The 13,125-nt window shown below is 37.8% G+C and overlaps 1 protein-coding gene across 1 annotated transcript in view; it reads left to right on the top strand.

Moving 5' to 3' along the window:
- Positions 1-3,926: 3,926 nt before the first annotated feature.
- F5 (coagulation factor V) overlaps positions 3,927-13,125 on the top strand; it is a 34,108-nt gene continuing 24,909 nt past the window's right edge. Inside the window, exons 1-5 of the mRNA XM_039717898.1 lie at positions 3,927-4,183; positions 7,226-7,317; positions 8,302-8,424; positions 9,497-9,709; positions 12,514-12,657. Coding sequence (XP_039573832.1) covers positions 4,023-4,183; positions 7,226-7,317; positions 8,302-8,424; positions 9,497-9,709; positions 12,514-12,657 — 733 coding nt within the window. The 5' untranslated portion in view covers positions 3,927-4,022. The remainder of the gene's footprint in view (positions 4,184-7,225; positions 7,318-8,301; positions 8,425-9,496; positions 9,710-12,513; positions 12,658-13,125) is intronic.

The raw sequence follows: 13,125 nt of genomic DNA, 5'->3' as shown, positions 1-13,125 counted from the left end.
GCTGCAAATGAGTGCACTGGTATCCTTACTGTTGTTCTCTACAGAAAGAAATCCAAGATGAATATGCTGCTAGACTGACTTAGCATGAGGCCAGCTGCTCCCATGGTGCATATCAGTTGTAAGCTTGGGCAAATACAGAAATCTCTTGGTAAAGAAGACAAACTGGAACACAGAACACAAACAATGAGTAGGAGCAAAATAGTTTGTTGAGTCAAACTGAAATTTTTCTGGCAAAAATTAAACACTCAGGAAGAAAAAAATAAGCTTCACTTGAGTCAGTCCAAAATTGTGAGATATCATTAACACCGTTTTTTAAGAAAGGAAGCTTGTATATCCTTGTTTGTTCCTTAAAATTATTCTTTTCAGACCACAAGCCAGTGGTTTTAGACAAATTTGTTAAAGCACTGAAATTCGGTTTTACGGTGTTTAGAAAATAAACATGTTTATTTTTTTTTCTGTAACTTTACTGAATTCAGCATCTCTGTACAAATTGTTTTCAGTCCTGCTAAATAATTGGTTTTGGCAAACATCTACTGGAGAAACATCCAGTTCTAACAAGGGACGTCTGCTTTTCTGCTAAGGAGAAATACAAGTTTAAAACATGAATGTATTTAGGTTTAACATGATTATTTGTCTTCTGAAGTGCCAAGGCAAACTGAAATGCCCTTCTACATTCTTACTGCCTTTTAGTTTGCTTATGACCACAGAAGTCGCACAGCCTGCCTACCCTTAACAGTGTACACAATGTCTTCTTGTGTGGGCCATCATCAAGGCATATACATCTTCTTTTGTGTGACTTGTTCTCTGAAAGACAGCCTTAGTTTCTCTTCCTTCTTTTCTTTTTGCCTGCTCATATGTTTTTTTGGCATAGCACATCTACTTTCGGCTTCTAAACTGAGCTGTTTCACAGGTTAACCTTTCTTGGCTTTAGCACTCACTTGCAGAAGTGAAGATATTCAGCTGATGGCCTCTGTTCCCCTTAGTACCTGGCAGATTTGGTAAGTGCCTTCTTTTTTACCTACTTCAGAGCCACGTGTTCACTGCCGATTCAATAAATAACTCCTTGTTTGCCCATGAAGCCTGTTAACCCTGAACTAAACCAAGTCCGCCACTGGGCCACTGTGCATTGATTGGTGTGTTTGAATGAGAGAGAGATCTCTCTTAGGGCATTATTAGCAAGCAATTCCACAATTGTACAACTTTTTCTTCTCTGTACTAGCTCCCTGTCTGTCACCAGTTGTGAAAGCTGATGGCAGGCATCAGGATATGACTGCCTGCCTGCTGGCACTTAGGGTATTTTTTTTTTTTATGAAGTAGAACCAAGTTTGTTGTGGATCCTAATTTGTTATTTACAGCAAAATACATATCACCACTTTACATCTCTTTTTAAAGATCTGTTCATGATCACTCCGAATCAGCCTAGGCCACTTCACCCAGCCTAGGTGGAAAATGGCACTGCCAGTTAATTTTACTGGTCAGCTCTTAGAGTGGGACTGCAAGTATACCCTTAGTATATTTTCATACATAGCATAATAAGAAATCAGGACCATAATTACTGGGTGTCAGATAATAATCTTGCCCAGTTGGAAGATGCAGACCTGCTCTTAGTGCTAAAAGATATTTTTTAGGCTTCTCTTTCCTTGCTTGATTTTCATTTGGCATTTCAGTATCAGTACATCCCAAAGGTACTGCTTTATTTTAGAAGCAGCTTTGTTCATTGTGCTGCAGAGATTGTCATGCCAGCCTGCAATGGGCCCACATTCCGCCACATGATGTTTTGATGTTGTTGACTTGAAATTTACACTTGAGTATGTCAGTAAGCAACGAGGATAAAATATGGAGTTTGCAGCATGTGCAGTGTTGTGAAGTAGAAAAAAAGATCACAACTAAATATATGAATAACCAATAAAGTTTCATTGTCTTGGAAGATTCCAGCCTGAAAGAATATATTCTGTAGTCACTTGTCAGGGACTAATAGTAATAGCTTGCAGGCAACCAATACTAATTTTTTAAAAATTATATGTATGTATTAGACTTTCACAACATTAGAGAGGATATAATTGCAAATATTAGAAATTAATGATCAGGTGGAAGGGAGCAACATCTTTGGATGATTTTCAGAACACTGAAACTTCATAAAGCCTAGAGGATACAATGTTATGGAATAGCTTAAATAAAAGAAAAAAACCTAAGGCTGCTGCAGGTGATTTCAGGCAGGTCAATTTTACATTGATACTTAAAATGTGAGAAGAGGAGAAAATAAGCAAGCAGCCAGTATTGGATTTCTTGTTCTTAAAGGATTAAAGAAGGGTAACAAATGGTAGTCGGTGTAGCTTAATGGAAAGTATCTCTAGTTCAATTCAATACTGATCTTTAAAATTATCAATATAATCAGCCACACTTATGAAAGAAATTCTTACCATTAGAGTGATGCTGTATAATTCGTTGACTAAGAAATTTAAAAAATACAGCTCCCAAATTCCTCAAAATGGATAAAAGGGAAGTAACCAATTGATGTAAGCTTTGATGATTCCCAGCTCACAGGCACAAAGCAGGGGGTGTTCATCATGTAATCTGAGTATTAATTTTTAGCCTGCATTATTGTAGCTTTTTATTCAAAGGAAAAATTCTTAGAAGCCTACTTATAATGGATATTTCTATCACAAACACTTAGTTCATTAAACAGAATCACAGGAAGGTTTGTTTAAAGAAATATACCATGATCTTCGTAGTCATGTGCTAAGTGAGCACGATTGTTCTCGGGTTTCTGCACCAAATGATCCTGATGTTTGGTAGTGAGCATTTAGCTGTTGGTCTTCATCAATTTTTTCTTTTTGAGCCATCTCCCCTGTGTCTTTCAAGTTCTTATGTCTTATCCATATAGTTTGGATAGAATTAACCAACCTGCCAGTTAGGCCATTCTGCTGTTAAAAATTGATCAGGTTTTCCTTTGCAGTAGTCCAAAATGAAATGTTGTTCTTTTTGTCTAGTCCTGGACTTGGAGTTATTTTCATTTGGGAATTTAGGTAATTTTTTCATTAAAATATTAGGAAAACATTATTGAAAATGTTATTTTCATTTTCTGGCCACAATAAAAATAGATAAGATTTTTTCTTTTTCTAGTAATTGAGTGTGTGGGAAACATGATCAACAATTTACTTGTTGTTTTGACCAGCTTCTTAGTACTGGCAAAAGCAGGGAAACATTTTTGGTAATACAGTTCACATTGGTAATTATCTTATCAAAAGGTATTTTCCTAATCATTTCTTGTTAGATAAATGCCAACAGACCCTAGTCAAGACTAGATTAAAGTCTCCTGTCTGACCTGGTCAGACTAGATTAAAAGTCTCCTGGCTGCCTCTGAGAAGCCCATTGGCTTTTACCTGAGGTATTTGGGAGTGTAGTGGGAATCAAGCTGAAGCTGGCAACATTTGGAAGGGCGGCTGTTCTGAGCATGCAGTGCATGGTGATCTGAACGAGATTTTAGCTCTGTGTCCAATTCTACTCCCTGTGCCTAATCCTTCAGTATTTTGCTTTTAACCTGGGAATGATTTCTTAGGAGGTGTAGCATCTACCTGGAAAATTTCCATCAGTGCCAGCCATGTGGTAGGTTTCTGTTTTTTGGGAAGATAGAAAATATCCTTCTTCCTAACCACGTAAGTCAAACATCCTGTAATTGACACAATCTAAATAATCTTCTGCCTCTGATATCCTGCTGCTTCAGTACACAATGACCCAACCACCTAGTGGGGCTGAAGCTGCTTCTCCTTGGTGTGCTTGTCTCATGCTGGAGGTGGTGTGGAGGAGGGGAAGGAAGGTGGTTTAAACAGTTTTTTATCTCTATTGGATCGCTTTCGGTAAGGGGAGGTGGAGTAAAGAGCAATGACCTGAGCATAGCAAATGTTGTTACACTGTTGCATCATAATTATTTCATTTCTGAGGGGAAGTTAGAAGCAACAACAGCAATAAAAGCAGTGGTTTCTCCCTTGTCTTCTAGAGCAGCTTTAACAGGCATCTCTACCATGACTCTGCACTGCTTGCAGCTTTTTCTCTTGCTTCTGCTTGGTTCATGGTGGCCAGACTCAGAGCAGCATGTGGCGGGAGCTGTGAAGGTCAGGGAGCACTATATAGCTGCACAGATCACGAGCTGGACCTACAAACCACAACCTGAGGAAAAGTCCAGGTAACAAAGTACAGGATAAAAAGGATAAAGTTAGTCCTCCTTTGGGACTGAAAAGTGGTTTTTGTCTCTCATCTCTTGTGGAATTGCAGAGGCCAGGAGAGCTTTGGAGTGCAATCTGTTGATTTCAGAAAACTTGGTTGACTTTAACAGCATGATCTGAACTAGAGCCAGTGATATATTAGAAGCTCCTTTTTATTTGCTGCATTAGTGGATAGAATTATTTTTATGTTTTCAGAGCACTTCTGTTAAATAAGCTCCAGGACTTGCTTTTGTCATTTTTGAATAGCTTAATGTTGATTGCTTGGAGTTTTTTAATGTGTTTATTTTAGCTACATGGATGTTGAGCAATGTTAAGTTGAGCCATGGTTTGGTAAGATCTCAAAAACTTTAGAACTTTAGAATTTGCTGAAGGAATAGTTATGATCCAGTTTTGATGCTATCACTTTCACTTAAATCAGAGCCAGATGAACTTTGGAACTAGCTGTACCATTTCTGAGTTGTTCAGGACTTTTATGAAATGTACATTCTGATGAGTAAAGGTGGTAAGATCAAGCATTACTCTGCTTCATTAAGTGAAATACTGAATTTTATTATTTTTTGGATAGTATCACACAGTGGCCAGCCTACCTGCATCCACCAATGAAGAATATAAAATATGTTTTTTTTATTACTACTACTGTCTTTAGGATTATAAACACTGCAAGTGCAATACTACAGATTTCGAACGTGGATGTAATTTTGAGTTCTGTTTAAATTAGGGGGGAAACTACTAAAAAACACTAAAACATTAAAATTCATTAAAAATTACTTTTTAATTAATTACTCCTCCTACATTAAAAGGTTTTTTTAGACTCCTGCTTTTTATAGGTGGATGACTTGTGCTTTTTTATTGTTAGTGATTTTTTTTTTTCTAAACAGTTCAGATTATGACCTACTATTTTTTTTTCCAAGCTCTAATTATAGCAAAGTTCCTGTGATTTTAAAACCCCCTTGAAAGTTTAATAGAGCTGGTATAAATGTAATGTAAAACTGGCAAGACAGAGGAAAATAGGATTTCAAGGTAGGAACATGAAGCTAGCTGCCATTTAAGTATTGACCTGGACATGTGGATTTACTAGTTAAAATTTCATTCTCTTCTACAGTGGGTGCATCAATGTAAGAGTCAGCTGCTGTTTGGTTAGATTCACATTGTGAATGGAGTGTTTTCATGCAGTAGAGACTGTCAAAAACCTCAGCTGAAGTTCTCTGAGATAACCCAGCAGTATTTTATGTGCAATGTCTATTGGGTTACCTTGCCTAAGTATTTAAAGCAAGTCACATCCCAGATGGATCTAATTAATTTTATAGAGCTTATAGAAATTTAAATAAAACCCAAAACAAACAAGTAAGCACACAAAACCCAACAAAACTACAAACTAAAAAAAAAGAAAACAGAAAAACAAAAGACCTCACAACACAAATATACTCACTGAGGAAGAGTTAATGGCTTGATGGCTTGGATCCTGAAGGTATTGGGGATTGTGCTGATTTCAGTAGAAGCTGAATATCTATATGCAGTGTAAGAATCTGATACTTTGGTGCTTTTGTTTATAAATAACTTGAGAGGCTGAAAGGAAAATGGATTCTTCCTGAGCTATTTCCTTAATTTTTACTAGAAAAGGACACCTTATTTCTCTGAGTGTCAGTTTTATTTTTGTAGAGGTTTGTTACTATGTATAAGCGCTATTTATTTATAAGGCACTTCAGCACAAAGTGAGAATGTATTATCTGTGCATTATCTTGTAGTGTTGCTGCTGCAATTCCTAAGCGTTCTGTAACTAGGCCTGCTTGCATAGTGTGATATTTCTGGAGTGTTAGTGTGCTAGGTATTTTATTCCTGCTCGCTGTACAATTAACACTGATCAATTTCCTCTTCTACCCTACAGTCTTTCATGCATATTCTCTTGAACATTGCCACATTAGGGCAGCTCTTGTCAATGAAGGTTGTAGATCTCATCCTTGCCCTTAAAGAGTTAAACAAAATTTTAACAGTGACCTTAAGGAGGGGGGAATTAATTGAAACACCAATTGCTTCTGCCTGACTCTGGTGTGTTGAGAGAAGGTTGCAGAGGAATTTACAAGGGATCTCTTCCAGAAGAGATTGCCTCCCTTATGGACTCTGGATGTCACTGAAGTGGGTTCTCTCTGCTCAGCCTCCCCATGCTTGAGCAGCCCCTCAGCTCCTCACTGTCAAATATGCCTGAAAGGGCATTACAAAGAGAGCAAGTGGAATTGCTATTGGATTCAGTCATCATACATACTATAGTAAATCAACCAATAAATGTGAAGGACTGTTACCCTTTCAGCCCTTTTGTAGTTACTATTTCCATTGCAGAAGTGTCGTTTGCTAATTTTCTTCTGCTTGCCTCAATATTTTCTAAGAAAACATTGTGTGGTCTCCTGGTTGCCAAATTGTTTATGTAACAAGACTAAGGGTACTTTGCAGTGTTTCTCGTTTTCTAACTTGCTGTGACATCCTTGGTTGTTGTCAGAGAACAGCTTTGTGCTTTCTTTCAGAGTCATTCCTGTGACAGGAACTTGCTGTTAATGCTCTTTTAAAACCCTTCTAGTGAGTCTTAAAGTTCAAACATAGGGCTGAATAAACAGAAATTAAGGTTTCTTTCCCTCTACTTTGTCAGATGCTTTCTAGGTTAAGTATGGTTGAGACATCTTCCTCTATGTCTCGGACAAAACAAAGGCATCTCTATGCCTTTGTAGAATCAAAAGGACTATAAAAACCATCAGTAACATCAGTGGTGAGCTGTTCTAGATATGGATATTGGATGCCCTATATGACATTATCTGGTTTGGGAACATCATAAATTCAATAGAGTAAGAGGGAGAAGTGAAGATACTACCAAGAGTTGGAATGTGTGTTTTGCCTTCAGCAAAACATGCACGTGATTAAATATATTTCCAAGATTCATGTTTTTGAGTTTCCCATCAAACAGCAATGAGAATCTTTGTCCTTTCAATATTTTTTTGTAACTCTTTTGGTTTCAGATTGGAACATTCAGATCCTGTATTTAAGAAAATTTCTTACAGAGAATATGAAGTGGATTTTAAAAAAGAAAAACCAGCAAATACATTTGCAGGTAAACAGGAATTAAATGTTCTGAGTATTTTGATTTGTTCCTTACTTTAAAGCCAGTGGCAACCTAAGCACGCTTGTATTTTTACATCCATTATTTGCACATAAACCAAATAGGCACAGGGCATGAGGTCTCTACAGTGCAGGAACGAGGCTTCCAAAGGCCATTAGAGAAGTTGGGCTTTCAGAGGATGTGGCTGTGCAAATCGCTTGCACCATACAAAGTTGTCCCCTTTGTTTTCAGCATCTGATGAGATTTACCACATGCATTTAGATTTGGCACAGCCGCAGTGATGACACTATGAATTCCTTGTGAAGGAGTCTAAGGCCTGAACTACATATATACAAAATAGTTTACCAAAAAAGAGACTTACAAGCCAAAAGTTGTCTTACCAGCTTTTTTAATTGCTTATTTTTGTAACATGGGGAGTAGGGATACAAGTTTTTGAAATCTTTTGCAGGAAATGCCTCAAGAAATTTGCAGTGTGGAAATGATTATTTACTTGGATAACATTTGGGAATTGAAAGATCTCTTTGTTCTGTGACTTCTGGCATTCAGAATGCTACTTAAAGTAATGTGTTTGAATGCCTTTCTCTAAACTCTTAAACTATAAAATATTTATCTTCTAAAACTAATTAAGTTGTATGTGAAAGATGTCTAGAAATTTTCAACGAACCTCAGGATGAATCTTTTAATAGAGTTTCTGTATCTGTAAATAACTTTTTTCCCCTTATTTTCCCATGATTTTGAAGTGCTAGTTGCCAGATGCAAAATTTATAACATTTTGGAATATGCACTATAGGCTTTAATTTTCCATAAGCCTTTTTATGGGTAAATCTCCATTGCCGTGTTATTACATTCTCTGTGTTAATTTTGGTATTTGTACTTTGAGAGCTAGTATTTTCTGAGGGGGGAGAAAATTCTTTGTTTCACTGGACATACTGTTTTATTAATATTTTCCTCTTTCTTTATCTTGAATAACTACAGGACTTCTGGGACCAACCCTGCGTGCTGAAGTGGGAGATACTTTAGTGGTTCACCTTAAAAATATGGCTGACAAGCCAGTCAGTATTCATCCTCAAGGCCTAGTTTACAGCAAAAATGAAGAAGGTAAATACTGTAGAAACTCCATGTTTTGCTCATTTGCTTGTAGACTACTGCATGAAATGTTGATAGGGATCCAGATCAATGTGTGAAGCTATGTGTAACACAGATATCTGTTGATCCTGGATTACACCTTCACCTCCATTGTTAGCTCCTTTCTTGTTCATCAGTGTAACACTAGGAATGTGAATGTCATGAGCACAGTTTCCTAACAGTGCTGATCATGTTGTTCTGATACTCAGCATTTAATGCTCAGATTCCTGGTGCTTTGCTCCACACACTCATGAGACCAGCAAAAAGAGATTGTAAACTCTGACCAAATGGACAGTAAAATATCTGTCCCAGCACGAAGTGAGTTTGGTTGCTCATACTTCCTGGATTGCCCTGCCCTGGGTGCTTAGCCAGAGCTTTGGCCTACAGTTTACAAATTCATGCAAGGCTTTGGTTTTTGTGTGGGTGCAAAAGAAGTCTTGCAGCTCCATCTCATGGAGTTGAACAGAACATCTCATTGGAAGGGATGGGCAGTTCAGTTTGACTATCAAATTAATTAATGTACCTTTTGCACTTCAGATTTCGATTCTCTGTCTCCCCTTTGTCATATTGCAGATCTGTTGGCTATAGCAGGCATAGACACAAGCCATTAACTGCTTCCATATGTGGATGTGCAGTATACAAAAGGCCTAAGGCAGCAAGGCATTGCCAGCCCATGCAGTGGCTTTGAGAGACAATTAGAAAGGTGAGAGAGTCAGCAGCATTCCTCTGCAGAGCATCAGTGAGCAGAGGCTGAAGCTTCATCCCGTCCTAACCCTAGTCAGACTGATCAAGAGCCCAGCCTTTTGGCAGTGATGATACTTCTAGGAAATCTTTAATCTATAAGAAACAGGATGGTGGTGGATTAGCTACTCTCCCCATGCTACTGTCAGCAATGTGTGAGTGGAATCATGAGTTATCTCTTTGAAGCTGAAGTATCATATAAGCAAGATCAAACCAAGCTTTTGGAGCTGATTGTAGAAAGATATTTCAAGCATTTTAATTGCTCTTTTTCTTCATGCCGCCCTACTGACTCTTTTCTTGGCAGGCTCCCTGTATGATGACAGAACATCACCTGCAGAAAAACAAGATGATGCTGTACTTCCAGGCCAGCTCTACACATATGTGTGGGATATACCAGAAGAAGTTGGTCCAAGAGAAGCTGACCTTCCTTGTCTTACTTATGCTTATTATTCTCATGAGAACATGGCAATGGATTTTAACTCTGGTCTGATTGGAGCATTGCTGATCTGTAAGAAAGGTAATGAAATGCTTTAAGACCACTATAAGGTAATATATTTTTATTTCTAACAAAGAGGATGATGTATGATAATGAGACTTCTCTCATTATTTTCTTTTTCGCATCTTTACATGCAGTGTAAAATGAATGTTTTTTAACATCATTCTTTTAGATGTTAGAGTTTTTAAATGCCAGCTTTCATGCAATTGCATCCTATAATTATAGAACGGGCAGAAAACATTAATATATAGATACATTTGCCTGCACTGGTTGCATCTGCAGTTGCTTAACTGCTAAATATATGACCTCAAATTTCCTGTCTAAGAATAAATCTTTTCTAAAACTTCATTCAAAATGGTTTGCCCATTTTGGAGAATAAGGCGGCAAATAATTGTTTTACCCATTGTCTTTTAAAGGCTGTCTGATCAAGAGCCTGGAACACTCTCTCTTCTGTAACATGGCTTTAAAATTGCAGAGCAGTCTGTCTTTTGCTAGTAATTTGAAGATATGGCCAAATTTGAACAGATTTTAAGTCTTAAAATTGTTTTTGCCTCTGATCAGAGACTTTAGATTTTAGCAGTCTGAACCATTGAATTCTATCTCCACTAATAACTGGTGTCTTGTAGCACTTGTAAACAGCTGCTAGATCTGTCTCCCTGGTTTGAAGGATGACTGAAACAACATGCCACCGTGTAAAGTACTTAAACTACTTAGTGGTCCCTTAAATCCAAGTTTTTTCCAAATTGTATATTCTTCTTGTGGTGCATGTGCTGTGAGTTATTTAGCCTGATTTAGTTTGAGTGAAAAATTTGTGTAGACTAAACTGCATGGACTTGGACCTTAAAGCTTCCCTGAAAGTAAACAGAGCACTGGTTCAGTGTGGGTTGCACAAGGACCGTCTCCTCACCCATAGATACCCATTTTAATGCAGAACACACCTACTCTTATCACCCCAAAGGAATTGCGTTAGTATTAATTATGTTCCTCTTGAATTTTTTTGTTGATTGGTGCTTTTAGTATTATTTAGGACTTGTTGCTTTCCTGATTTTCCTGGGTTTTCTTTCTCTGACTTTCTGTGTATATGCATATTTTATGGCATACTAGTTGAGCTAATCTGGGCTACTTTGAAACTACTTCCTTCTCAGGCTTCTCAAATTCATGCATTTTGGTCTTGAGTAGGTCATGAATTTGAGATGGACTGGTGTGACCACTGCCTTCAAGAAAATTTGTGTGCATGTTTCTGGCTAAAACAAAGACAAACAGCTCACTATGCATATTTTTAAGATTGCTGAACACAGATTTTTGACTGTGAACTGTGTCTGGTAAATGTGCAACGTACCTGTGGATTTGGTCTGCCTGGCATGGAGTTTACTTTCTTCACAGCAGCTCATGTACTGCTGTGTTTTGGATTTGTGGCTTAATATCATCAGTAATACACTCACCCATGTTTGAGCTGTTGCTGAACAGTACTTGCACAATGTCAAAGCTTTCTCTTTTTCCTCAGACCTCCCCAAATGGTGGGCTGGGGGTGGACAAGAGGTTGGGAGGAGACCAATCTGGACACATGAAACAGATTGGCCAAAGGGTTATTTTCTACCATTAACATCATTCTGCAATAAAAAATGGAGCAGAGGAGGAAGCAAGAGTGTGGGCAGAATGAGGGGTGTTTACTTCCAATGTGACAGTTTTTGAGAGACTGTCTGGGCATCAGTCAGCTTGTAGAAGATGAGTGACTTTTTTCTGTTGTTGCTTGTTTTCCCCCCTTTCCTTCACCTTTGAACCGTCTCTGTTGATCCATGAGTTTTCTCATTTTTGTTCCTCCTTTCTCTCTCCTGTCCCATTGGGGATGGGAAGGCATTGAAGTGGGGGTTTGGCTGCTGGTTAGGGTCAGCTCCCCACGGTCTGACACATTTAATAGGTGGTTAAGGTTATAAAAAAGTGGACTTTTGAGTTAAAGCACTGCCTGAATGTTCTTTGTGTGGCAAGTAGATAAATTCCTCTGTTGATCCGAGGCTTCTTTTGTGAAGAAAACTAGAACTTTGTAGCTTCCCATAAATAAAAAATATATTAATGATAATTTCTTCCACTGCCTCTTTTCCTAGGTAGAATAATCAATAAGTCTGCAAAATCTTCATTCTTGCAATCCAGAGGGACCAGATTATGTTTTGAAAGTAGCAAATGGAAGTTTTTAGTGTGAGTGATCTACAGAAAGAATCCGTAAAAATCACACCAGTTCTGTGTGGCATGTCCAGAATGAATTCTACTTCTTGACAGAAGTTACATCTGTATCACAAAATCACCCAGGACAGTTTCTTGTAACTGATCCAGTGTAGGAGTGTCTGTTGAAGTCTTTTGTGTGTAAATGTTATTCTCTGAGTGGCTGGTTTTAAACTTTTTAAAGGCTCATGACCTCAGTGTTTGAAAAGGTGCTGTTCACACTGCTGGTGACTCTGCCGTTGCTCTTCTCCTTGCCTCACAGTCTGAAAAGAGAGGGCAGCACCTGATTGTGAACTAAAGGTGTTTGACACTCCCCTTCTTTAAGATGATCTCTGCAACACATTGCCAGAAATTGACTGAGACAATTCATTGCATGATGTTTATCTTCTCTGGAATTCTTCAGACTTTTGATTTTGTGGTTGCCCAATCCAAAAGTACTTCCAGATATAAAATCACATTATGAGCATTCTTAAGGCTTTGTTTGGATTAGGCTCAGCCAGTACATACTAACAGGTGAAATAAGCTCATTACATATATATTAATGCAACTGCATGTGAAATCTGCTTTATTTCTGCTTCAAATTAAGACCTGTTGTTTCTCCTTCACAGGAAGTCTAAATGAGGATGGGTCACAGAAACATTTTGACAGGGAATATGTACTGTTGTTTGGTGTGTTTGATGAGAACAAGAGTTGGCAAACATCAGCATCGGTCAAGTATACAGTTAATGGCTATACTGATGGAACATTACCAGGTACTGTTCCGGCTTATGTGAAATGAAACTAACATTTATGAACACTGAATATCACCTTTAGTTGCTTTTTATGCACAGGAATGGCAATGTGGAGAAATGGAATACAGTCTTTTTTAGAATATGTCTGTGAGCATCTGAATTTTGGAAGAAAAACTGTGCTGCTGAAAGGAAGTAACACCAGATTACTGATAGGAGCAATGAGATTACTTCTAAGAAGACTTCTGCTTGAAGAAAAGGATTACTAACTTAAAAAGAAAAAAATATTTAATAAGCTCCTCATTTTTTTTAACAAGCTGATGGTGAGAGAGTGATTTAAGTGAATTGTTGGTTCTACATCATATAGAAAATACTGGGTGCAAAACTTCCTGAAAGTGGAAAGACAGTTATCATTAAAAGACACAATCAAGTGAGAAGACTAGGAAGATGGTAGTGGGGCTTTTCCTAACAAAAAACTTTAATATCTCTCTC

Source organism: Passer montanus, unplaced genomic scaffold, assembly GCF_014805655.1.
Source record: "Passer montanus isolate IOZ18808 unplaced genomic scaffold, ASM1480565v1 scaffold39, whole genome shotgun sequence".
Lineage (NCBI taxonomy): Eukaryota > Metazoa > Chordata > Aves > Passeriformes > Passeridae > Passer > Passer montanus.
Note: the sequence above shows the minus strand (reverse complement) of the source record. Positions and strands in the feature narration are given on the sequence as shown.